The sequence below is a fragment of the Filicampus tigris genome, chromosome 7, assembly GCF_054856515.1.
Source record: "Filicampus tigris isolate MCC_2025a chromosome 7, RoL_Ftig_1.0, whole genome shotgun sequence".
Taxonomy (NCBI): Eukaryota; Metazoa; Chordata; class Actinopteri; order Syngnathiformes; family Syngnathidae; genus Filicampus; species Filicampus tigris.
In genome coordinates, this window is record NC_141223.1 from 24,507,501 (window position 1) to 24,535,216 (window position 27,716).

General features: G+C 40.8%; 1 protein-coding gene across 3 annotated transcripts in view; it reads right to left on the reverse strand.

The window, feature by feature from the left end:
- Positions 1–27,716, reverse strand: part of LOC147145345 (neurofibromin) — a 110,107-nt gene that overhangs the window by 58,168 nt on the left and 24,223 nt on the right. The window contains exons 10-30 of one of the 3 annotated variants that reach the window (XM_086035502.1): positions 27,222–27,350; positions 26,865–26,939; positions 26,643–26,768; positions 25,940–26,077; positions 25,735–25,848; positions 22,610–22,689; positions 21,641–21,764; positions 20,131–20,377; positions 19,933–20,006; positions 17,859–17,942; positions 16,902–17,285; positions 15,478–15,617; positions 15,229–15,351; positions 11,431–11,514; positions 11,217–11,333; positions 8,299–8,480; positions 7,987–8,198; positions 7,395–7,556; positions 7,139–7,236; positions 4,023–4,158; positions 815–877 (exon numbers count right to left, since the gene is read on the reverse strand). In XM_086035502.1, the coding sequence (XP_085891628.1) occupies positions 815–877; positions 4,023–4,158; positions 7,139–7,236; positions 7,395–7,556; positions 7,987–8,198; positions 8,299–8,480; positions 11,217–11,333; positions 11,431–11,514; positions 15,229–15,351; positions 15,478–15,617; positions 16,902–17,285; positions 17,859–17,942; positions 19,933–20,006; positions 20,131–20,377; positions 21,641–21,764; positions 22,610–22,689; positions 25,735–25,848; positions 25,940–26,077; positions 26,643–26,768; positions 26,865–26,939; positions 27,222–27,350 (2,892 nt within the window). Of the gene's footprint in view, positions 1–814; positions 878–4,022; positions 4,159–7,138; positions 7,237–7,394; positions 7,557–7,986; positions 8,199–8,298; positions 8,481–11,216; positions 11,334–11,430; positions 11,515–15,228; positions 15,352–15,477; positions 15,618–16,901; positions 17,289–17,858; positions 17,943–19,932; positions 20,007–20,130; positions 20,378–21,640; positions 21,765–22,609; positions 22,690–25,734; positions 25,849–25,939; positions 26,078–26,642; positions 26,769–26,864; positions 26,940–27,221; positions 27,351–27,716 lie in introns of all 3 variants that reach the window. The other 2 variants (XM_086035501.1, XM_086035504.1) reach the window with 2 other exon arrangements.

Sequence of the window (27,716 nt, forward strand, 5' to 3'; positions counted from 1 at the left end):
AAGGACTCCAAAAAGGGTGGGTACTATGCACTGCTGTTTGGTGCATAGGCACAAACAACATCACTGCTTAGATTCAGAAAACAGGTCAGCCATGATTGGTCGCTGTGAGCAGTTGTGATGTCATTTTCAGTCGACAGAAGACAAAATGGCAGCCCCTAGAGCTGGCTAAAAACGACTGCATTTTGCTGCTTAAACTTATATTCCGGAAACGCAAAATTAATCAGAATGTCGTGTTTCAACTAGTGAGCCTGCTGGGAACATATTCTTGAAAAAAATATGTTTGGGTTGACTTCCACTTGCCAAAGTCTTTGTTTGAGAAGTCATGAGTTACAGCACCAAATGCGTCTCACTGAAACTTTGTGTTATGAAGTTTACGATCTGTTCAGTATTTAAACTGCTCTGCCAATACTTTTTACCTTTGGAGGCAGTATGAGAGCACAGTCGGAGCAACACTTGTGTAAAACTAAAGCTGGCAGATTTACATAAAAACTTTAAATAAATATGAATTAAAACACAGAGCAGAGGCAGGCGTTTAGTTCTCTGGATAAAAGTATAAATAGGCTTACATAAAATCAGCACAGGATTTGGTTTAGACTGATGGCGACCAATTGAGCTGAAACTATACAATCAATCGATGCATCCCTATTGTACACAAGTTGAAAATGCAGAAAAGAATAAAACATTTCTTGAGGGACACGCAATTAAAATTAACTAAAAAAATGAAGTGAGGAAAATGCAAAAAAAGCTTTTTTGCTTTAAGGGGGAAAGTATCTGGGGAAAAGTATCTGAGGGAAAATAGAGTCTCCAAACTTACTGCTTTTTTGTTTTCCTTTTTTTCTTTTACAGTTGCCTTATTCAGTAGAGAGTGGCAAGTAGCCTACAGAACAGAGACGAGTACAATCATGGTCACAGCACCAGCTACACATTTACACACAACCCTACCAATTAAGGTACACAGATATAAGCTGAAGGCTGTAAAGTCTTGTCAATGACAGAAAAGATGTGTCACAGAGCTATTTGTTAATTGGCAAGGAAGCATGCCATGCATACACTGTTTTTGCTGGAATTCAGTGCACTCTTTTTCTGTGCCTCATAAGCTGCAAAAGGAAACTCCAAATGAAGAATGGGAAACCAAAAGTAAAAAAAAAAAAAAAAAAAAGCAAAATCAATGAATAAGGACAGGACCACTGTTTGGGTGTTTACTTAAGCATAAAATTCAATACCTGGACAACAGCGCCAACATGAAGTGCAGCAGTAAGAGCAGTAGTGGCAGCAGCAGCAGTGTGAAGCTGCCCAGGTTTTAGGCAAAATAAGTGTGTGTTATCATGGCTAAAAAAAAATATATATATATATATATGTTTTCACTCATCAGTACTGTGATCACACCTACTGCATCAGCTTGAAGCGGATCCAATTTTTAAATCCATTTGAAATAGAACTTGTGTGTGAATTGTCCCAAAAAATAGGATTAAAAGACTAAAAATATATTTTTCTTTTAGGTGCGCGTTTGCTGAGTGTTGACATTTAGTCATGAAAGCAACCTTCTTCTTCATTGTGGAACAGGAGTCTGACATGCGCTCATGCTTTAGATGTGATCAAAGCCTTCAATGTATTAAATGTTTAGGATTTTCCAGATAATACAACTCAGAGGAAAAACATTAAAGTTAAACTTTGCTTGAATAGCTAATTGATCAAATGTCCCAGGGGGAAAATACATATACCTGCAGTGAAGCCATTCTCTGGAGAATTATCTTTGCAAGGAGAACCTAATTTAAACATTTTTTGCCATCGTAAAAATCAATTAATAACCATGGTTTTCTAATTGTTGAATTGAAATTGCAGGTCTAAATGGCCAATTTCTTTCAGGTGTCTATTTCCCAGTTTCTCAATGAAATTTGACATACTGAACGCTTACGTCCAAGAGCAAGGGTTCTCAAACTCAGTTCCCCTCACCCCCTGGGGTCCGCGAGTTGTACCTTGGGGTTCCGCTAAATAATTTACAATAAATTATGTTATTACTGGTAGCTGAAGCCTGGGGAGCTGTTGGAACCAGTGGTTCGGTGCCCCCTCATCTGACTGTGCTGGAACCAGTGGTTCGGTGCCCCCTCATCTGACTGCAAGGATGGTATACTTTTCAACAATAGTTCCCCCCCCCCCCCTCTTATTGCAAGAGCGGTTTAGCTCAGGGGTGCCCACACTTTTTCAGCATGCGAGCTACTTCTGAAATGACCAAGTCCAAGTGATCTACCTACTTTATTTATTTAAATTCAATTACAATTCTTGATAGGTACAATATACATTGGTGTACCTTGCATAACTGCATGGACCCATATTGCACAATGCAACTAGTGTACATTTTCTGTCCTTACTTTACTGATGACCTGCGCTGAATGGAATCAGCCAGGAATGGAGATGCTGATAGCGAGTCTTACGCACACCACCCAATGACAATCAGTCATGTTGGAACGGCACTTGGACAATGGTTTTATCAACGGCCTGAAAATGCTGCTCCACATTCCCTCCTTCACCTGGCCAGCAAGCGCCCAGGGTGGCCCAACCATCGTGACGCAACGGTCAGCAGGAGGTCCCAGTCACTACTGCCACCACCACATTAAGCGGCAGCCGCGACACCTGCCATCGGACGGCCCCTGGCTTTGTGCCAGTTTTCAGGTGGATGACTCCCCCATCAAGGTCAATCTCTGGCGCCGGTCAAACCGCGAGTGTGGGGCCGAGCGCAATGACTGCTACACTTTGGCCTGCTCGCTCTGCAGCAAGTCGGAGACGCCTAGCCACATAGGTCACCGCAAAACAAAAATCCCCGTCTCACTCTGTAAGGGGATACATGGCTTACTTGGTCCCCTAATCATTTTTATTGAGTTTAGAGTAGATGAAACAAAATGGAAACTGTTAGCTTTGCCAGTTAGCGCCTTTGTATGTGCACGCACGTACAGGCATGCGACAGGCATATGACTGGCTGCCCTCTATGTCAATCAAGTAACAAATTTCACAACGGATGATAGGAGGGAGCCTTTTTTTTTTAAACTCACTCACTTCCGTTGACAGGCAGCTATATCAATAGCATAAAACTGGGAGGGCTGGCAGTGATTGAGTTAATGCCATCCAATCGACCTTTGCGAGCTATTGGTCGATCAAAAACAACGCAACGGGGACACCCGTTTTAGCTTGTTTTTCGTTGTTTGATTAACTGATTCAAGTTCTTCTTCGTCTTTGGGGACACCTGCACGCTGCCTACAGCAAGCACATTGCTGGGGGTCACTCGCGGTCTCGAGAACACTGCATCAAGGCATTTTCTATTGATATCGATCATGTCTATCGTGATTTATATTGATATTAAATTCATCATCCGGCACAAATTTTGCTTTATTGCGGAATACTCCATAGAACCACACTCTTACTAAAGCCTGTTTTGTGAAAGATGCTTAAAAATAAGAAATTAGTTTATGTTCAGATTATGAGGGGGTCCTTAGAAAAATGAATCGCCCTGAACCCCGAAAAGTTAGAGAACCCCTGTTCTTTCAGTTCTGTCCCTCTGCTGGTCAAGCTGTGAAAAGATGAGAATGTAGGCTGTATTGCATTCAGAAGGTACAATTAGGATTATATATGATTTCTCTTTTTTTTTTTTGTTTTCATCTTTCTGGTATTTTAATTCTTGTCACAGACTATTGTGATGGCAAAAATCAAGAAAATAAGGCCAATTATAGCATGGTGATGCTTCCCTTGCTTGTCTTTCGGGAGATAAGTTGCATTATAAAACAGTTGGAAGTAAAAACTGAATATTAAAATACTGTGGGATAAAAATCACAATCATGAAAGGGGGCTATAGATCTGAAAAATATGAACAGCTGTGCAGGTATGTGTGCGATGAAGAGAGCAGTGAGTTCAGCAGCATCAGAAACTGGAGAGAATGGAGAGGCAGGAGCTTGAAATGTATAAATGATAAACGGGTAAGAGCAAGGTTAGAAGCTATGGGTCATGATGGTGTTGATCTTGGGGGTGTCTACCTGGTAGAGACAGTGGCAGACGCTGCGAAGCTGAGGGGGGAACTCGCTGGATGAGCCGATGATAGCATGGAAGAAGCGTTCAGTGATCTGCAACAGGTTTCTCTGATTATCTTCCAAGTTCTCACCTTGTTCCAGTCTGATGAGTAAGAGGAAGAAAAAAACACATAGAAATTTCTACATTCTCTTCCAAACCCAGGTGAAGGTGTACAACAAAACAAACCTCACAGAATACTTTTAGTAACAGAATTTAGCAAACTGAATTGTACACTACAGTGCCATGAAATAGTATTTTCCCTATTATTGCTTTCTGAAAAAAATTAAAGTGAAATGAAAACATTTGGTCACACTTACATATATCATTTTCAAGAACACTAAGGTCTGCCGGACAATGAGTTCAAACCCATCTTAGACCGAACCGTTGTAAAAAATGACAGTTGCATGTGGAAGTGAATGAGAAGAAAGAGAATAATTGGGATGATATTAATCATTTGAATCTACTCCCCGCTCCTTGCAGCCACTGCCCGGTGCCAGCTCAGAGAAGTCAATTTCCGCGTGATCAGTCAAAGCATGCTGGAAATTGTGCAGATTTACAATCATTGCAATATAGTACATGTACTGTATTTTAGGGATGTTCCGATCAGGTTTTATGACACCGATACCGATCATGCAGGAGTGAGAGCGGCCGATACCGATTCCGATCACATGGAATACCTCTATATTTTTACATTAATTATGGTGACTGCTATTATGCAATATCTGAAAAAAAAAAAACAGCCATATTATTACCGTAATTTTGACAAAAATCTATGTATATTTTCAAAAGCATGAAGGAATACAAAACCGTTGCTGGCACAATATAACAATTACTCAGTCACAAAGATAAACTTAAATTTACCAGCTTTTAGGAACACAGTTTTTAACAGATCAAAATAATCAGCAGTCTCAAAAGACTTAATCATGCAAAAAGTCAAATAAATAACATGCCACCTAAACATTGCATGGTTCAGAATATAATCAAAGTAGAAAAAATAGTCACATCGAATAAACTCTAATAAACTATTCAATGCGTTCCTAAATTGAAATGACTCAGGAACTTTATTGTCTTGTGCATAGCCAAACTCTCTTGTGCATTTGTCAACGAGAAAAAAGTCACTGTTAATCTTTTAATCTCCCTGTGGCAATAATGCCACTTATACTGCGCTGTGTCCGCCTTGACTTTATTCAATGCAGTGAGCCTCGTAAACTCACCATAGTCTCCCAATTGCTTGTTCTTCAAATGTCGGATTAAATTGGTTGTGTTGAAACTTTTGGCCATGGTCCCCGCACGAGCTACCTTTTCATGGCATATACAGTATTACAAGACGCAAACTCCACACACACAGAGGACAATGCTATGTTCACACCAACTGCGGTGGTCGGAATATTCGATCAAAGTTTTTTATTGCCGATCAAGACATCCGATCACCCGCAGCTCATGCTTAGCAGCATTGTGTTGTGTCCCTCCCCTCTGCTTGCAGCGGAGGCGCGGCTGCGTTATAGGAGCCTTTCTGGCGGCGAGTTTCAATTGAAGTCATTGTAGCTCGCGGGCGCAGTCGCGTGCAGGGCGGCGCGATTGATGCTTTTGGACGGGAGGGGGGGCGTCATTAAACAAATCAACTTTTTTGCCATTTCGTCTCGCGGCAGCCAAGCATGAGCTGCGGGTGATCGGATGCTTAGATCGGCAATAAAAGGCTTTGAATATTCCGATCACGTAATTTTTCACGAAAATAGGACGATCATGATCGGTGCCTGATCAATCGGAGCATCCCTACTGTATTTGTGTGGCTTGGCAGAGGGCATCTGACTTCCCTGAAGTATCGCCACACGGCTGGCATGGGTCCTAACCGGACCGGTATATGTTAAGGTGGTGAAGTGGTATCGATGTCAAAGTATCGATGTCAAAGTATCGGAGCATTTTCAAGAATATGAGTGTGAGTACCTTTGCAAAGATTCAGTGCGGACACCAATACTGGTATTTGTATCAGTGCATCCCTATATAAAATGATGTTTTTCAGTTATTTTACTTATTAAAGCCCAAGTCAACCCAAACATATTTTTGTCAAGAATTTGTTCTAGTTGAAACAAGGCATTCTGATAAATATTGCATTTGTGGAATAAGAGTTAATCCACACGTATTTCGCCATCTCTCGGGGCAGCCAATTTGTCTCTTCTGTCAACTGAAAATGACATCGTAACTGCTCAGGGCTCAGATAACAACCAATCACAGCTCACCTGCTTTCTGAAGCTGAGCCGTGATTGGTCATTACCTCAGCCCTGAGCAGTTGTGATGTCATTTTCGGTCGATATAAGTGACAAAACGGCTGCCTCCTGAGATGGCTAAAAAGGGGTGGATTTTGCTGCTCAACTCATATTGCACAAAGGAAATATTAATCAGAATGCCGTATTTCAACTAGTGAGCCAGTCGGAACATATTCTTGAAAAGTTGTATTTTGGTTGATTTCCACTTTAGATCTGGCAGTATGTGAAAAAACTAATTGCAAAATAATGACAAATAACATGAAATAGTTTCACCAAGTTCCACAGTGTTCTTTCACATTGTAAGTGAGAGGCCGAATTTAAAATGGTGAATGATTCCTAGAAAATACACAAATTGCCTTTATTGCCTAATATAAGGGAGCAAAAGCTGGACATGAGTTTGATGAGAAATGATAAGGTGTATGAGATTAGGTCGCATCTCATCAAGAGAAATCAGGATTTTGTCTTAATCAAGCCACACTGGACTGGCTGAAAGGTTCTGTACCACGTCATTAAATTTGAATAGATATTTGAAATGGCGGCCAAACTAGGTGCAGATAGTTGGTAACTCAGGAAAACGGGTTCCAGAACCACCACACTGCACGACATGACTGAAGAGTTCAGATGTGTTCTGTCACGTTGCTTAATGTGCAGCTGGCTTTAGCATCAAGAAAAAGAGAAGGAAAGAGGATAGGCCACAGCACCACCATGTGGATAAATTGAAAACATTAGAAGCAGATGATATTTCTGGCTGTTATGTTTCTCATGTGGAGGGTAAAATACAAATGAAGGAACTGACAAAAAGGAATAGAGGATCATACCGAGTTGGGTCCACCTCAAAACTGATGTGTTCAGGGGTTGAGATGACCCCTTTTAACAAAGGTTCCAGTAACTTCTGCAGGTATGCTGCTCCATAGACCTAATATACAATCACAATGAATCCAAAATTATTTTAGTTTCCAATATGACATATCACCTAACATAACATGATAAAACAATACAACGACAACAGAATTACAATTTAGAAGAAAAAAGTAATGCCCAAAGAAAGTTGCCTGGAGTTGTGAAGTTTCCTACCTTGAAACAAAAGGTCATTATTTTGCTGGCCAGGCTGTTTCCCCGAAAAAGGGTCTGCATGGAGTCAGCAAGCTCCACCTCTTTGGAGAACATATTCCACAGCAACTGATAAAGGAGGTGACGGGAATCGAACAGCGTCACCAGGACCCGAGCAAGCTCATCCTTGAAATGGAAATGAATACATTATTCCTTGAAAACTATATGATGCACAATAAACAAGCCGTTCTTAGCCATGGCTGCTACGTTGTTAGCATGATCTATTCACCTTGTGTTGCCTTTGTTTTGTCTCAAGTGCTGTTTAATTTCTTCTTTTTAACTTTTGTTGCTAACCAAAGTAATCCGGCCAAAGAAACCAAGGTCAATTATTAACAACACCCTTCAGTAACGCCTACTGTCTCTACAGTCTCTGATAGTCTATTCTTGCCAAGGCGAAGTGTGTTTCAAAATAATAAATAAAGCAAAATTAGAGGTATGATTTTTTTTTCCAAAGAACATTATAATAATATTCTACTGTAAGGTCATACATGTTCACCACATAGAATGGATACTTGATTTAACTGCCACCATGCATGAATGGCAAGAAGCTTCTTACCCACTGCGAGCCCGGAACAACATTAGCCAGTGCCATGGCAATAGGTAGTTCTCCCTGGTCTCCCATCATAGTGACCAGCTCAACCAGCCTCTCAAAGCGGTCAGCCAACACTGTCTCAGCAAGTGTATCAAACTCAGTTCCCTGCTGCAAGATTTTTGTCAACACTTCCATGAATGTGGCTCGAGTTTGCAGATCTTTGTGATAACCCAGACCTGAGCATTCAGATTTGGGAAAAATAAACTTATAAACAATAACGACATTCTATCAAACAAATTTTCCTGAATGTTGAGAGTGAGACAAAGGCAAACTTACCAATAGAATGCATGAGGCCGCTGTCGACATTGGCATTGAGGAGGTTGGACATGGCCAGGACAGTACAGTGGCGGAGGGAGGCAAGGCGGCGTGACATCCCCCTTTTGCATCCACCCACTGCCTGACCCTCGTCCTCGACCTCACTACAATCATTTAGCAGATTCATGAAAAGGGTGAAGTACCTGCAGGGCAAAAAATATTTTAGAAAATTCTTTCTCTTACCAAGTAACGATTGCCCATCAAACCATTTTCAGAATATCTTAGCAAGGTTGACAACTATTACTTTTTAGTCCGTTTTATTCACAATGTGCAGACCCGCACATTCAACTGCTACGTCCTCGAGGTGAGAGAAACAAAAAAACATCTAGGTTCCCTTCAATTATTGGAGTGATTCATTTTGTTCGCTAAGCCAGGAATGTTTAAGCACAAAGCCTTTCAAACTTTCAAACACAGAAAATAACATACATGGTCGCATCTTCATTCTCCTTGCTGTCCCTAATGAAGTGGCCATCCCAACTGCTCCCTACTTGAAGTCAGCATGAAAGAAAGAAAAAAAATGTTGCGCTGGTGTAGTTTTCTTTGGTTGTAGTAGTGGTTGTTATTAAAAAGTCAACGATTGTGTAGTCTTGTAGTTTTGGCCAATGCTCGAGCATGAAGCTCAGTCCACATTCAATTCAAGTATCAACGTGGATGAATTTGCTTGAATACTACTACTCACGTCATTCAACGAATATCCTCTACGTTTTTAGTAAAAAAATGTATTTTTGCAAGGAGATGGACAGACCTGATGAAACCAAGCTTAATCCAAAAAGCGGTAGACCGTCGCTGCTATCGCAACTAACATATAATTTACATATTATACTAACTACTCAAGATAACAGATTTAAATATTCACAGCTTTTGTATGATAGTTTCCTTAAAGAGAACATCAACCCAAGGATATTTTTTTCAAGAATATGTTCCCAGCAGCCCCACTATTTGAAACACGGCATTCTGATAAATATTGCGTTTGTGGAATAAGAGTTAAACTACCCGTTTCCAGCCATCTAAGGGGGCGGCCAATTTGTCATTTCTGTCGACCTACCTGTTACCTGAGCCCTGAGCAGTTGTGATGTCATTTTCAGTCGACAGAATTGACAAAATGGCCATCCCCAGAGATATCCAAAAATGTGTGGATTAACTCTTATTCCACACATACAATATTTATCAGGATGCCTTGTTTCAACTAGTGGGCTTACATAGAACACATTTCTCACAAAAAAAATATGTTTGGGTTGACTTGCCCTTTAAGGCAAAGAAGATTTTTCAACCAGTGTTGAATGACTGTTCCCAAGATATTGTTGTCAATGTTACGGCTTGTGGCGGTGTCTTCCAATATAAGGCAAATACAGCATCAACTAGAATTAACTGTGTAGCACCAAACTTCATAGTTGTACTGAATAGCTTTAAAAGTAGGTGCATAGCAAGGTTCAGCCAAATCCATTTAGTGCTTCCTGAAAAGTAGCATGACTGGTGAAATGATATTCAATCAAATCAATTCTATTACAAAATCCCTGATACCAAGGCAACCAATGTTGATATTTTTTTATATTTTTCAAATCCCATTATGGTTTCATATGTCAACACTTAGCTACATTATATTCCTTTTGGAAAAAAAAAAATTAAAGTCCATCCATTTAAAAAATAAATGAAATTGTTTGGTCAATTTATGCTAATTAGGGACAAAGTTCAAAACCAAATACTGTATTGTGTGAAGTTTTGAAGATGTATGATGAGAAATAATTAAGTTACAATGTTTTACTCTAATTTGAACGTGTTCTTTTGAGCAGATTTGCCAAAGAGACCCCCCCCCCCCCAAACACACACACACTCCAAAAGCTCAATGAATAAATGTAAAGAAAGAAAATGTGAAATTTTAAGATGTCGCTTCTGGATCTGATCCAATCCATTGTGTTGCATACAGTTACATACAACACTGTACAATTGGTACCTTTGATGGGAAAGCCACCCTGCCAACATGGCTGCCACGGAGGCACATCGGTGAGCAGAGCTGCTACAGCGCGCTGGCACATATCTGTGATACGTATTACACGACAAATAGCAATAAGCCTAGCGGCTTTGGGGGCATGCATAGCAACTGTTGTTATGCAAGATTTCATTGCGATTGTTCATGGCAGAGCAAGCAGAATCCTAGCCTAATTTTAGCTCATAATGATGTAGAATTATTAAAATGAGTATGGAATTAGCAAAGGGATTCATCAACTTTATAAAGTTACCCATATGTTGACGGGCAAGGTAATGAACAATTGGTTTGCTATATTTTGAGATCATTATTGACTTTCTTGTTGGGTACCCTTTACATAATGTGATGTTTGAACACTTCACAATGTCTATTTCGTGAAAATGAAAGTTAATTGATGAAAGGGGTAGAAATTTGACCTACTACCCATTACTAACTCGTATCTCGGAAACAACCAGATATGAACGCATTTTGTTATGGTGGGTGACATACTGTATTACAATATATGAGAAAATGTCAGCGCCTACAAATGGAAGTCCAACGCTCGCACAAGGAATGTATATGTATAGAACCCACAGAGTATGTTTTGTAGTAGTTAGCAGAAGTGTGTATTTTTCATAAATGTGACAAAGTACAACAACAATCTTGGAACTATGAAAAGGATGATGGTCGTCACTTGACCAGCCACTAAAACAATATGGCTAATGCGCCATTCTGGTGGGTTTGCATCATCCACAGTACATGTATATCACGAAATAAAACATTATTATGCAGTCAAAAGCCAATCCTAAATGCTCTTTTAGGTGCTTTATAGAATGAAGCTACTGTCAATATGTGGTTGGCTGTGATGAAAACGTCGGCAGTGGATGAGTTAAAAATTAAGGAAATGTATTCTAACTTGAGAAAAAGCTGTGATTTGGCCTCCATCAGCTCCACTCCATCTCCCTCCTCAGGCTGAAGAGGAAGACCAGCAAGCAGAGACACAACTGCCTCCATACTGGCCTGATCAAGATCCCTGTATCACACACAGACAGGCAGGAAACAATAAAGGAAACAATAAAACCCTAAGGAGTCAACACTGCAGTCAACGCAAGACACGACTGCCAACCAACCTTGTCAAACACTTTATGTCATCATCAGCCGCTTGATTGGAAGTTCCCATCACCCAGTCAGTCAGGTATTCCACCATCTTATTCCTTAAAACAATTAACAAGCAATGATGAAAACTAACTGTTGAATTGAGTAATTGTCACTGAAAGACGATTTATCATGCTTTGGGTCCAAGGCGGAGCTGGAACTAATTTACAAAATATAACCAGGGTGGGAGTGGCCTGACTTCATGCTCTCAAAAAGATGGACTTACAACCCAGCGCTGAATGTTTGTGCTCGACTACAATTTTTACAATTTGTTGTATTAAATACTAAAAGACAAGTTCAGCATATTGGAATTTCATTTGGAACCAAAATCATCCAAAAATATTACAAGAACAAATTCCATTGTGGATTTTTTTCCTGATGAGGCTGCAAGGCAGTTCCCTGGCCTAAGGTTGACATGTAATTGTGAAACACCGGAGTTAAGCGCTTGGGTGATCGAGTACACTTTCCAGCGGGAACCATGTTAAAGTGGAGGGTATACTACTTTGCAGAGCAAAATAGAGGGCAATTTCATAATTGTCTGAACAGAAATACACAATAACGCTACACAACTACACAGGACCGGAACCAGAAACCAGAAATTAATTACATTACGTTATGGGGTACGTCTGCCTGGAGGAGTGGCCTACGAGGTTAAAAGTATATGAATGTAATATATTGAATCCAAAATCGGGCACTGAAAATCAAAATCGAATCGAATCGTGGTTTGAATGAATCGTTACATCCCTAATCACTAATATTTGTTCATTTTCACAAGTCCTGTGTTTTGAATTTAACTTTTGAGATCTGCACAATAAAGTAACTTGCAGGATTTTTAAATCAATTTATTTTTGCTTAAAGGACAAGTCAACCCAAACATATATATTTTTTCAAGAATATGTTCTATGCAAGCCCACTAGTTGAAACAAGGCATTCTGATACATATTGCGTTTGTGGAATGATAAAATATAAAATTAAAAAATGACATCACAACTGCTCAGGGCTCAGGTAACGACCAATTACGGCTGACCTGTTTTCTGAAGCTGAGCCGTGATTGGTTGTTACCTGAGCCCTGAGCAGTTGTGATGTCATTTTCAGTCGACAGAAGTGACCACCCCGTTGAGATGGCTAAAAAGAGGCGCATTTTGCTGCTTAAAGGGACGGTGGGGCCAGGATGGCCATGTTTTCACTAACAAGTTCATTTTATATATTTTTTGATCAGGAAAATGAAAAGAGTTGCCATTTTCTATTTTATCCATTCATTTTGGAGAAATTAGGAAATAAGTAACTCCATGAATAACGCCTCTCGTTAATTAGAAGCGCCCCCTATCGTTCTATCTTTGTTCGGCCGGAGTCACGGGAGGAACCGATTCCAAACTCTCCATTGTAAATCATTGCTTATAACGTCCGAAATCGGTGATGAATTGGCACCAAAATTCATGTGGACATCCCTACTAATGCCCACTTCAACATGTCAAAAGGATTAACCTCTCCGTGGCTGACTTATATGAGAATGAGGAAATGTGGAAGTGAGCAGAGCTACATAGCTGTATGCTGGGACGAGCACACACTGCTTCTTTGCTGAGCTCAGTTAGGACGGGCGAGGCATTTAACACCAGTCAGGATAGTTACAGAGACTGAAGTGGGAATGAGTGGACGTGCACATTTATTTGGATGAGGAATGGCCACAGTTTTTTCGACCGACAACACGCCGTCCAGTGGAACATAATAGCCAAAATGGTACGTTCCAATGCGGCCACACTCTGTTGTGCAGTCAGCCTCGCTGGAACTTTTTGTTCGCTGAACATTGGCGCTTGTTCGATGAGGGCTTACCTTACTCTCACCAGTGTTGTTTTCGTCAACAATGACGAAAATATTTCATTAACGGCCATTTTTTCATGACGATAACGAGACGATGAATAACTAAACATGGCTCTTTGATGACGAAAACATGATGTGACGTACATGAATTTTCGGTGACGAGACGAGACAGGACGAAATTGTTAGCGTGTGGTCCGTCAGACATTCAAAATTTATGACATCCCTTCCTATTGTACAGATAATCTGTCTTTCAAAAAAATGCAATGCTGGTGCAACCTATCCTCGTTTGGGCACACCCACCGCGGGGCACACGCAAGGGCGCACGCGTCGCACACACCCGCACAACAAAACACGAACAGGTCTGCGGTCATTCGTCTCGGCTCACGCACACTGACACGCTTTCCTTTAACGGATCGTGGCGACAGTGACAGCAAATGGGCTTGGTGTTCAGAAACGAAGGAAAGCTATGGACATACTTTCTGTACAACCCAGCAGAAAGAACAACACGGTGCATTGTAGACAGCGGCAACGGTGTATGTGGCCACAAACTAAGTGGAAAGAATGACGAATCTCAAGCGGCATCTGAAGGCTCACCACGCTCATATTTTGTCCCAACTCGTCCTGTTAACACTGTATGCATTTACTTGCACTCTGTTATTCAACAATCGGCTTGTGATCAATTTCATTGTGCTTAAAGTGTTCCATGTAAGTCGTGGCGCAACTGGGCTGAGTTAAGACATAAGTGATTTTGGTTGAGCTAACGTCAAAGCTAACGTCAATTCATTAGCTTGTTGTGTGTAAAGTCAAATATTAAAAGTAGATTGAGGCAGTGGTCCCCAACCATTTTTCTACCACGGACCTGTGTGTGTGCGTGTACACAATAATAAATGTGAATCCACAGGATTTTTTTTTCACAAATATTGAATGACTATTTAGCCTTAGCAATGCGGTTAGCCGCCAAAGTACTTACATTTTTTGACGAATCAGTTAAAAAACATTTGCCTTTATGTACGGAATGTATGTACGAAATAGCGTATGCCTATTTTTAGTTAAAATGAACTAAAACCTTTTAGAATTTTCGTCGACTAAAACCTTTGAGTTTTCGTCGACTAAAACGAGACTTAAACTATCACTAATAGGAATGACTAAATGTGACCAAAACTAATAAACATTTTCGTCCAAAAGACTAAGACTAAATCTAAAATGCCTGCCAAAAACAACACTGACTCTCACGCCGCTTCACTCAGGCAGAAGGTGGCGGCTGAAAGCAGTGTCGGGCACCGCATGCGACTGCTTGGGAGGCAACCCTGCGACATGAAGACGCAGGCTCATGTTCACCTCCACACGCTGACATGATTGTCAGCCAAGAAAAGCAAATCAACGCATGAGAATCAGTGCATTTTTTACAATATGCCGTCTTAAAATACACACCGATTCATTGTTATTTATATTACAAATTTTTGATGTCATGATTTTACAGCATTTTAACGTTAATTTCACAAACATTTTTTTACAGTGCAGGTATGATAAGCTCCTCGCTCACGGTCCTCCAAGTCTGCTCTCTTTTTTCCTTGTCTTTGTACTTGTAGCTGGCCGTGTCATATGTAGCCCAGTAAATATTTTGTTTTATATTTTGCTATTTTAATTTGTGAACATTCTCAAAACTCGACATATTCTGTTCCAACGATTCAAATGGCCGCCTCTAGACATGGCTAAAAACGAGTGTATTTTGCTGCTAAACTTATATCCCACAAATGCAAAATTAATCAGAATGCCATGTTTCAACTAGTGGACCTGCTGGGAACATATTCTTGAAAAAAAATGTTAGGGTTGACTACCCCTTTAAGAAAACCCTTGCTTCAGGTCACTGGGATTAACCTGCAAAAAGGTTATTTAGAGCCTTGCCATGAAACATTATTTACACTGAGTACTTAACTGTGGAAAAGGCAATTTACCTGAACTTCATCTCCTGGCAAAAGGACAGGTCGTCTCTTCTCTCCATCATTACCTCTACCAGCTGGCACAACTTGGTTTTGATCTGGATCGCATGTACCATGTTGCCAAGAATGCGAACATACCTAAGAAAAAAGCCAAAAGACAACAAATCTGAAGACGGTCTTCTAGTGCGTCTTACATATTTTCAACTGTTATTAACAGTAGAGCTGCAAAGACACCAAAGCATGTCAACTGCAGTTATTTCTGACCTGACGAGGTTAAGCATCATGGTTTCAATGCTAGCCTGTCCTAGGTGTTCAGAACTGCCCTCTGTATGGTTATCCAACAGGTTCTTCATTATTGCAATTGTCTGCTCCACAAATTGGGTGTTAGTGTCATTTATAGGAACCTGGAAAAGTACAGCCAAGCAGTACATATCAAACACAAACAATGCATTAAGAGCATCTAGAACCACTAGTTACATCCTTACACATTTTTCCCCCCACGTATCTAGTAGACCTGTGCCCCTTTTTCAGACATTTTACACACTAATAGCTAGGCTCGCCTTTACCCCCTTGGGTTTGGGTGGCCCGAATTCTACAATGTAATAATAATAATAGCGCTGCCTCAGTCGTGCGACAATTAAGGAAAACAACAGTTTCCTGTATGTACTTTCCGCATGAGGCTGTAAGCCATGGTAATTGTACGTATTTTATTATGTAGACTGTGGAGAATGAGAAATATCACACTGTCCAGATCTGAGCAGGACATCACAAAGGCAAAGCAACTGTATAATAGAACATTAGAATGGTTCTTATTGCTGGTCAGCAATGACACAGCATTAACAAATATGCTGGGACAATGAATGAATGACCGGCAGCAGTTCAGCTCACCCACCAAGTGCAATTATTGAAAATACATTTTGAAGGCTGTAACATAACCTCAATGGCTTAAAGGGATAGTTTGCAGTTTTAAAATATAATGACTTGATATTAGTCTGACCTATTCATGTAGGAGTGTGGCAAAACACTAAATTTTACTGGTTTGGTGTTGTATTTTTTTCAACATACGTGTACAATGGAAACCAAAGCTGCTGGCGTACCGGCGCGGCTGCGGTGTGTGCACACAAATGATTGACAACACACCTCTGTTAGATCTTCTGTCTCTACAGTCACAGTTCTTCTCACTCAACAGTTGTTTTTTTTCAAAGATCATTAAAAAAACTATTGTACAGGCAGGTCATACAGACAGTTTAACACAGGTTACAAAAAGTGTTGTGAAAATGGCAAAGTCCCACTTTAATTTAGAATAAGGTTGCTATAACTATCTGAAAAATACCTACCTATTTAAAAACAAAAAACTCAAGAGCAATGAGTTATATTTCACACTTTGACTTCGTTGTGCTTGTATGAGGTTTTACTTTTTCCGCCATCTTGTCACGTATTAGCTTAGCCTAGCACAGACATCTGACGTACAAACGCACTTAATCACTTGCCCATGTTTTTTTATTGAAACTTGAAATATCGATTATTAATACCTATGAATCAATTCGGAATCTTTTTAATACGCCGAACGATGCAGCGAAAAAAAACGCTTATCGTTCCCACCCCTAGTTATGGCCATCGGGCATTAAAGATGATCAAGAAATCAACATTACCAGATTGGATATGACAGGTTAAAAGCCTCCACTTACCGGACCCTGTGTGTCAAAGAATTTACCAATGCTGTTCCTCAACTTATTGAAGAGCATGGGGTAAAGGGCAGGGCTTAGCTCCAACCCCAGCAAGTCTTTAACGTTGGTACGGACATGAAGGCCGACTCTGTCATGGCCACACACCAGCAAGGCCAGCAGCCGATCGATAAAGCGGCTGACTGGTGTCTCACTGGAGGCTGACGAGGAGCAGGAGGCTAAGGCCATGGGGTTGGAGATCTCACATGGGCCCATGGAGATCATAGAATGCTTGCGTTCACTCATGGAGCCCATAGGTGGGCTATAGGTGGCAGGGCCAGGCGTGCTGCGTTGCTGGAGGCACACACCGCCCAGGGCACAGAGAAAGCCTGTCATGTTGATCCACTCCTGCTGTTGGGAGAGGACCTCAATCAGTGGATGGCACTAGGGTCTCCCACACCTTGATTACGCGAGAGTGGGTGTCTTAAAGCCAAATCAACCCAAACTTTTTTTTTTTTTTTCACGAATTTGTTCTACGCAGGCCCACTCGTTGAAATAAGGCATTCTGATTAACATTGCCTTTGTGGAATATGAAGACATCCACCCGTTTTTAGCCATCTCAGGGGGCGGCTCAGGTAACGACCAATCACAGTTCACTTGTTTTCTGAAGCTGAGCCATGATTGGTTGTGAACCTGAGCCCTGAGCAACTGCAATGTCATTTTCAGTCGACAGAGGTGACAAAATGGCCACCCCCGGAGATGGCTAAAAACGGGTGGAATTTGCTGCTTAACTCATATTCCACAAACACAATATTAATCAGAATCCCTTGTTTCAATTAGTGGGCCTACATAGAACATATTCTTGAAATATAATATGTCTTTAACAGAACATATGCATCCCCATTAACGTCTTCAAACTACTTTTCTTTTAAATATCACTGATGAATAGAAATAGGAAATTGGTCCCTCTAGGATACCTACCTGCCCATCATCTGCCTTGTTTTTGGGGAAATTTAGGATTTGCTTTGTTGCTTGATCCCATTTAGCATATGTGTCCTCCCAAGCCTTAAGGTGGAACAATAACACACAGTATTAACAGAAGTGGACGAACATCCAAACACTGACTTTGACATCTTTAAGAGAAAAGTGGAACCTCGGTTCACAAACAAAACTTTCCATGAAATATATTTTCGGTTCAAGTGCTATACTTTGATTTTCGACCAATCTTGGCATGGACACGGAAAGCTCAGTTATGGTTTAGATTGCACCGCGTAAACATCACTGGCACGCATTGAAGGAACCTTTGGTTTTTTTCCCTCTAAATTAGCCCCCAGTATCACTCCAAAGTAACTGAAAATTGGAGATGGTGTTTATAGGAAGCCTACTACATATTGATGCTGCTGCAAAAAAGGAAATAATAGCTAAACATGAAAACGGTGTTTGCATTTATGATGTGGCTGTGCAGTTTGGTTTGTCGAAATCAACCATCTGTATCATTGTAATAATAAGAACAACTCATTTCTAAGCACTCAGACGCTTTAAATAGGTGCACACAAACAGTGAAATACATAAAAGATAAAAAAAAAAAAAAATTGAGGTTCTGTGGATTCAGCGGGGCTGGCGAAGAAGTGCGGAGCCCGCTGACTGAGGCGATGAGCTACGCGGAAGGAGGCTTGTGTAGCACAGCGCACAGACGAGAAGGAACCAACGCTGGAGGTGGACATAGAGGCAGAAGGGAGAGCAGCACCCACCACAGCATGGCAGATGGAAAGACTAGTCCGCCTAAGTCCACCAGGTTGGAAGAGGAATGGAATTAGGTCTGGCAAGCTAGCTAGCTGGGTTAAGAAGGAGGCAGCAGTCCTAGGCAATTGGATTTTACCTGGATTTTAAAAACTGCAGTATGGATAAGCTCCATCCTTAACAGTTTCGGAGAAATTACTCTAATTAAATTTGGATTGATTTATTCGATAGGAAAGTTATTTTGCACCTTCTGCCTCTCTGTTCTCTTTTCTAACCAAACAATAAAATGAATATGTTTGTCTTAAGATGCAGCTTCACAATCGGAGGTGAGCCATCTTGCCCCCTTCAGCCCTGTGCAGGAGAGGCACCTATGACTCCTTCCTGTGTCAATGTAGTTGTGCGATCATATTACAAGAGTTGGGCACTTCACCCTCTTTTGTTCGTCCTCCGGCCGCGACCTGAGTACCCTTCCTCGTCCCTCTGTCCTTATTCATACAAATTATTGCCCCCGACCCCCTCCTTTTAAAGCAATTCCATCCTCACATCCGCCCCCACCCACTGAAAAGCGTCCGCGGGAGGGATGCTAACGGCAGAGGTTTATTTAAAGCTCATTAGCTGGCTAATTCACTATTCAAACCCGCTGTGGACACGCTTCAAACGCGGCAATAGTAGTTACACAACTGCGCGTACTTACTTCCGTTGGATTGAAATTAACTTTGGCCACCTCGCGACCACGTCACACGCATGAGGGCCGTTTAGTGGGCCAGACTAAAATCCACGTCCGCCCTTGCTGAGTCCGTCTCTTTTTTAAAATGATACTTTTTAGTATTATTATGAGTAGTAGCAGTATCGTTAAAATCTTAACGATACCATCCCTAACTGAGACAGGTGAAAGCCTGCTCAGGTTCGGCTGGTGAGAGCAGTGGGAGGCTATCAGTCTTTATGCAAAATGCTACGACATTGCATTGTGCATAAAGACAAGTTTTGCGAGCATTTCCTCATGACAAAGTGTGTTTTCCACTTATTTCTATATCTATTTCTACCAACACACCAATAAAATAGGGTAGTGTAATGTTGTTCTGGGTCTGGAACGGATCAATTCCCTTTCATTTCAATGGCAAACATTGCTTAATGTTACGGTTCACAAATGTAGAGTCAGAACAACTTGAGTTTGTGAAACAAGATTCCACTGGAATAAAATATTCCATGATTATCATTATTGCATGCATTCACATTATCAATAGGTTCGTTTTAGCAACCATGCTTCCAATCATTTGCAAACTGACTATACACAGAAACATGAGAATCACTTCACCTCAATGTTTCCTGGTGTGGGATGCTCGATCCTCCTGAGCAAGGCCATGACTCTCTTTTGCAATGTGGAGCGACCTAAGAGCAAAAACTAAACCGTATGAGTGGCTAGGATGCCAAAGAGAATCTGGAGCTTTTTAGGCTCAGATTCCATATTAGCTTGCGTATGCTCACTACAATCAGTTTTGTTTGTTTGACTCACCTGTTCCCATCATGTTGCTTATGGAAGCAAGTTCACTGAAAGTGGCGTAGTTGGGCAGGATGGTCTGGACGGACACCTCGTCAGCAGCGCTGCGGATGTCAGCCTCTTCACAAAGGTGGCGGAAACATGACATGGCAACTAACACAGCCTCTGTGTCTGAACTCCACAGGAACATATAGAGACACACTTCAAGCTTGGTCTGAGCCTGCCTGCAGATTGGAATGGCTCCACCCATGGTGGCACACTCCTGTTGCAAGCACAAAGATCAAAACTGACACAGCGTGCACACAGCTGTCTAAAAATACAATCACGGAGCTAAACATGCCACATCTGTGCAACAAGTATAATCGCTGGCTTGGTCGAATACTGAAACCTCCAAAATCTTCACTTTTCAGGAGACCCCAAAAATGGCACGTTTGTTCAACCAATAACAATGTACTTTAGATTGATCAATAATTTGTAAAAATAACTAACACACACACACGTGTGGACTGACCATTAGCATAGATACCAAATTGTGACATTGGAGGTTCCGGCACGACGCTAGCGATTTGCTCTTGTTTTGTTTTTGTTTTTGTTTTTTTTGGTCAAAGAAATACAGAACGAGTATGATCATGCATCGAAAGTTACTATAAAGTAAGCCGATTCAAATTTTATGTAGACAAGACTATGTGTTGGAGTTTAAGGATATGTGACTAAGTACAATTTTAGAAGCATATATACATAATATCTATTGAGTTCTCACCAACCACTGATGGAAAAGTGGACTCTCATTGCAAAGTATGTGTTGGAAAACATCAGGGCTTTTGTAGTCGATGCTAAGGTGATGGGTCAACGATTAACCCATTAAGGTTTAAAGCGCCTGGCTCAACCTCTCCCCTAAACCTAAGGGCGACTACAGACCCTCTTAACTCATTTGATGCCTACATCGTTTTAAATCGTTTTTTATAATCTACTAGTATACCCCCAACATGCGTTTTTTGTGTGCATTTGATGCCCAAGGCTCTGACGCAATTAATCACAAAGTTTCAGGCTTGGGAAGCGTTGTAATGACGTGCAATCGCCAGCAGATGTCACCAGTGTCGTTTATCAGACCCATTGCCAGTATGTAGCACAATCTTCATACATTTTTGGTCATCAAAGTTGCTTTTTTAGAATTGTTGTGGGGGTTTTATATTAAAAAAAGTACTGTTTATATATGTGAAGTGTCATAAAAGCAAAAATATTGTGGTCGAAGTTGAAATTTATAAGTTTATAAATGTCTTCACAAAACCCTTGATCTCCCAGTTTTTTTTCTAGAAACAGGATTTTCAGTGAAACTTGCCTCTGTTCTCTGTGTCATTGGGAACTGGTCCAATCCAATTTTGGATTGTCAGAAAGTGAGCAACAAACACCCTGCTGCAAAGTAAGTACTTTTAGTGGTCTTACCACTGTGCATGATTTCCATCTAATACGCAGATAGATACTGTACCAAGAGAGTTGTTTGGTGCTGCAGTAGGGCAGACAGTACCTTGTTCTTGAGTAGAAATTTATTCCTGCAAATGAGGATCTCTCGCAACCATTTGAGAACTTCGGTGCCATTGACCATCTGCTGGCCAATCAGTTTGCGGCAGATGAGGAACAGCACCTGTGAACTAATGGATAAGGGTATGCGTCATAAAGGCTTAAGTAAATCAGCTCTAAATTAGGCTTGACTTGAGTGTGTACCAAGCCAAGACTTTCAATGCAAAATAGACTCACTGCATTAATAAATGCACTGACAGACATTTTTTTTGGTTTTTAAAAATCCATCTGGGTGACCTCTTTCTTTGCAAATATCCCATGTTATACTGTATAACATGGTGACCCACGGCTATTAATACAACACGGCCAATGTGTGTACAATGTTTTTATGTCTAAATTTAGCTGTTCTGGCTTTTAATCAGGTGTGTTTTGTAGTCCAGAATTTATGGTAATTTTCCTGCAAAAAACAAAAAGTTATAAACGTAATGTGTGACTTTACATCTGGAAGAATTTTGCATTACTAAAGGTCTGGTACATCCCCAAGTTCCTTTTCCACATACAATTTAGCCTATATTCATATTGAATGTGCGTTCAGATTTTTTGTAACATCAGATTTTTTTTCATGTCAATGTGAACAGTTCAATTACTATATATATATAAATATATCTGATGCGACTGCAGCCTGGATGCTGAGGTTGTGCTCATCCGACCTGAACGACATCATAAGATGACAATCGTCACAATTGTTGGATGAAAAGAAGATTCTTTAGAGATGACAAATATAGGGGGAGTCAGTTCAAGCACAAAATCTTTGAAACTGCAAAAAATTTGTCAAGATTCAGACGTAAATGAGGGGCCCAATTTACCTCCACAAACAGGTTGCATTTGTTTTTGTCATGTGAATGACTATGTAAAAAAAAAAAAAGAATCCAAATTGGGTATCATATCCTGCAGCGTAAATGTTGCCTTAGATTACCTGATGTCCCAGAAAGTCTCTATCGAAGCATCAGGATTCCACTGTTCAATGGACTCTGGCTGGTGCAGTACTAAAAGAGCCTAGAAAGACGGTAGGCGATAATAGGAAAAGCAAAGGACAAAACCACAATGAGGAAGGAAACGTTTTCAAAGATAATTGTAAAACCATTATAGAATGTAAACAAAATTTCATTTTTTTATTAAGATTGGGATCTGAGACATGTGAAGATTACATGTAAAATAAGAAGAAAGTACTAATAATCCCTGCCAAAGGAAATATATGTAGTGCAGGAGCATTATAGGTCAGGTTAAAACGTATCACAGTAAGAAACAAACATTATTGTAACGAGTAGGGCTGAACGATTTTAGGAAAAAAATGTATTGTGATTTTTCTGACTGATATTGCGATTTTGATTTAATTTGAGATTTTCTTGAAATCAAGCTTCAGTGCAATAGTCACAATGTACAGTAACATTTACAAACATGACACAAAATGCCATTATACCATCAAAAACATCCAAAGCTACGGTATTATTTTAATAAAGCAAGACTAAACACTAAAGTGGTTTTGTGAGGGAGGCAGTCCTTTTTCAAGATTTTAAACATGGTTCAAGTATTACTCTACTACTTGCCGTCAAGTATAAATATGCATTTACGCGCAATTGTGTGTATAAAAATCTATTTTTAACCCCAAAATGTTTTACATTTTGGACTAACGTACATGTTCTTTGCACGTTAGTCAATATTTTTCCCATATTTTTGCTAGAGACTTAATTGCTTAACTACGTCCTAACAGTAATGGTGAGTGTTAAAATCACAAACCGGAATAATTGTGATCAGGTTATTTAAGCCGTTGGCGAGTTCCGGCCGGTGTTAGAGCGTGTGCCAAATTGCTGATGTGGTCCTCGCCTTATTTTTTGTCTGGATACGTGTTGATTTTAATACAACATTTCTGTTCATAACTGCCGGATCTCCACCCTTACGCGGTTCTAGTCAGGCTTCAGTAAAAAGTCTACTGTACTCCTAAGCACTTATTTTGCTATTCTCGACTCTGCATTTCATTTTAGCGATTCGCATACTGAGCAAAACACTACTTGTTAGTGGGGTCGTTTATTTGTCACAACGGAGGAGATGTTGCGCAGCACGCAGCTCGTTGCTGCTTTGCTCGGACTTACATATACCGGTAGTATAAATAAAGACTGTGCTGATACAGGGCGAGCTATCTTAGCGCTTAGCACTCAAGCAGCCGCAAACGAAATGACCTCCGGGAGTACGGGCGACAGCATGTAGTAGTAGGACAACGCTTGTTTGCTCTCAAAATCACGTTGTCTGAGATCTCGATTTCGGTCTCAAAACGATAAATCGTTCAGCCCTAGTAACGAGTCAGCAAAGCTAAGGTTTGGTTCCCTTTATCTCGCTTTATAGCTCACTGTTCTATATTTTTTTAGTAATATAAAAAATTTAAATGTTAACATAATATAATCTAAAATAATATGTAATACAATGCAATATATTAGTTTCATATAATTCAATATGTATATTATTATTCTACTCATAAAACATACAGTATTATGTAAGATCATTAACCTGTTTAAGCGGCTCTACAGCAACGCAGAGTGTCCGTATTAACGGCATTGACTCCGACTGGTTTACCACCTCTAGTGGCGTTCACCAGTGCTGTGTGGCTGCTCCCGACCTTTTTAATGCATCGACCAGCTGGTGTCCAGGGTCTGCAAGCGCGTCCCCAGAGTGTCCTTCGGCAACTACCACCTGACTGACCTGGAGGATGACCCCATCCTGCTCAGCACACTCTGGGCATTTACAGTGAGGAGGCAGCACAGCTCGGCCTCCAAGTGTGCTGGACTAAAACCAAGTTCATGTATGTCAGTGATGGACCACATCCATCTCCCATGCAAATTGGTAGCGACACCGTAGAGCCTGTCAAGAACTTTGTGTACCTGGGGTCCATGGTGACAGACAACGGGGACCTAAAGCCAGAGATTGATTGCAGACGAGCCCTGGCAGCAACCACTCTGCAGTCTCTCTGTAAACCATTCTGACAGCACCAGCCCATCTCGCGCAGGACGAAGCACCAGATTTAGAACTTAGCCGTACTCTCCATCCTGCTTCATGGCTCACAAACATGGCCCCTAAACGACACCCTGGCGGCAAGAATCGATGGCTTTGATAGCACGGCTCTTAGAATCATCAAGAACATCAGGTGGTCCTAGCGAGTTTCCAATGAAGTGCTTAGAGCCCCGAGCATGGTCGCATAACGCCGCACCCACTGGTCGTCTACCTTCAGACCATCCGACACGAGGCACTGTCCAATTCGACCCAAGGGCTGCAGACCACCATGAGGAAAGCCCCGCACCTGATGGCTCGATGTCATTGCGGGCAACCTCCAACAACATGGAGTTGCTGTGGAGGACGCAGAGCAGCTGGGACAAGATCGCCAGCACTGGAAAAACCTGTTTCATATGGTCGGCTCAACGCACTGGGACGATAAACGATGCAATTTATAAATATGGCCGAGAGTTGGTGGGACGCGAAATGTGAAATAATTGAGAAGCAATGGTCCAGATGGACCCAAATTAGCAACACCAGATCCAAAGTTCAGTGAACCAAGGAATACGGAATCAAGCCAACTCAAAAAGTGGATCCTCATCACGACACTAAGAACCGCGGCTTGCCCTGTGTTACTCAATTGCAGAAAATGTCTGCCCCGTCTGAGCAAGATCAGCCCTGTGCAAAGAAAATAGGCAATACACTTAACAATATCTATCCCCTGATCACTGGATGCTGGAAACTAGAAGCCAAAAAATGTGGATCACCTGAGAAAGAGAACAGGGCGGGCTACAAAACTAGATCAAAACATTAGTTAATGTGGAGAAGACTACACCATGCAGCCTTGCATCATCTGCCCTTAACTATCTAACCCTTGTTACCAGAAAGACCTTGCAGAGTTAGGAGATATTGGATTGTATAACATCCATCACTTTGACGAAATGAAGAATTCCTCAAAGGCATTTTATTTAAGAAGAAAATGCATTTCGACCAACATTTTTAGCAGTCTTATGTTTAGTCGAACCGTTAAAAAAAGTAAAACAATATTCAGCCTCACACCTCCATGGCTTCTTGTGAGAGTTGGGTAGTGTTGGTGAGAGGCACTAGTTGCACCAGACCAATGATGAGCTCAGCTGTGCTGCTCTGCATCTCTGGAGCTTGCTTCACAGGGTTCTAAAGGACAGCAATGTCAATTAAAGATTCTTGTTCAGCTAGAAATGGCCTTGAACCTGCCTGAATGAAAGTAAGACAGATAATCACTCACATGCAACATGAGCTTGGGGTCAGCATGGATTAGTTTGACCAGAGCAAGCAGGAGGCACTTGTAACTTCTTGTATCCAGTTCTGTGGTTTTCTCTTTGAACTTAAGGCTGGTTGTCACCTTCCCCTTGAAAGTCAAACTCTGTGCGAGATACCGGTTGGAAAAATGTCAAGATTCAACACCGTAATAATGCATCAACAACATCGATGACAATCTCAGTGACAAGAGTATGCAGGTCATGCTCAACATTTAGAAATTTACTTTAGAACCTTGAATGAATCATGGCTCTAAATGGCTTCAATGTAGGGATGTGGGCTTTCCAGACGTATTACGGAAAACAGACTTTTAAATTACTGTCATACAAACATTTAGGCATCTGGAGAGTCAGCCCAACAAAGTGTAAAATTCCACAAACAAATAAATTATTGTAAACCGCCTATTTCCCCAAAATATGTCTCATAGCAAGACATTCCGATTTTGGAGACGGTGACGGTGCAAATTTTACTTGCAGTACATGTACAATGCATTTAAAGCAACGCACATTGAGGTCTCCCCTTTAATAAGTAAAATAATTGCATTGTAAAGATTGCATGACCTTCTTTAATATTTTCTTTAACAAAATCAATCATTCCACAAATAAATTGTATCAGAGAAAATAAAGAACAGTCAAAATTATTCCATTCACCATAAGAATTTGTAAACTCACCGGTGTCACGCGTAGAGGAGCATGGGTGCTTTGGACAACCCGGTTGAGGGTGTCTGAGAACATAAAGCGAAGCTCTCCGGAGTAGCAGTACACAGCATCTATCTTAGGCCACCAGTCCAGATGAGACTGCATGAAGGCATACACAATGTGAAGTGAAAGAAAGACGAGTGAAGAACTGTAAAAAGTAAAGTAGGTGTCGTGGATGGGCCTCTGAAGACTTACATTGGTGATTATTCTGTGCAATGAGTTGACCAGGACAAAGTGGAAGGTAGAAGGAGAAGATGAAGCCAAACAAACCTTGAAATAAAAAAAGAATGGTCATCAGAACATTGAATTCATCGCCAAAAAGATTAATAGTTTTTACAGATGAGAATTAAAGTAGCAGTAACAATTACTTTAATTTGTATTATTTTATTTTGCTTCATGGCTCCTCTGATCCATTTGATTTATTTTCAAGATACTGTGGTAAAAACACACTGACAGTAGTAAACAGGCATCTGGTTCAGGTTCAGGTTAGACTGAGCTTAATTTTGTGTTTTAAATTTCAACGACTTAGCAGTATTGTTTATATTAACCCACCTTAAAGTGCTGGTTGTTGTGAGGATTGATGCGGAAACAGGAAACAAAGCAGTCCATCATGAGCTCAACATCAGCATTCTGGCTGCCCGCCCCCCTCCAGAAGGGTTTTGATGGGTTGAACAGCAAAGCCTTATAACAAGGAAAAGAGGGAGAGGTCATATGATATAAAATTCGGGTATTTATATTCTATTCTGACATCACGCCACTCATGAATTTAGGCAAAAAAACCATATTGTTGCTTTCCTGTGAAAAACACTTACGGTATGTCAATTTGTCTTATTATGTGAATGGGGTTTCCGCGTTACAGACATCGCATAAACGTGAGAATTTAAAATTTTAAAACATTTCCAAAATTGGACATACATGTTTTTAGATACAAAATGTATAAAAGTACAGTAAAATAAATGAATGTAGACACAATCTAAAACGTCCACAGTGCCAAAAAGTTACTACTTTTGAAACATTGTCATTGAATGAAGGGGCTTGACAGAAAAC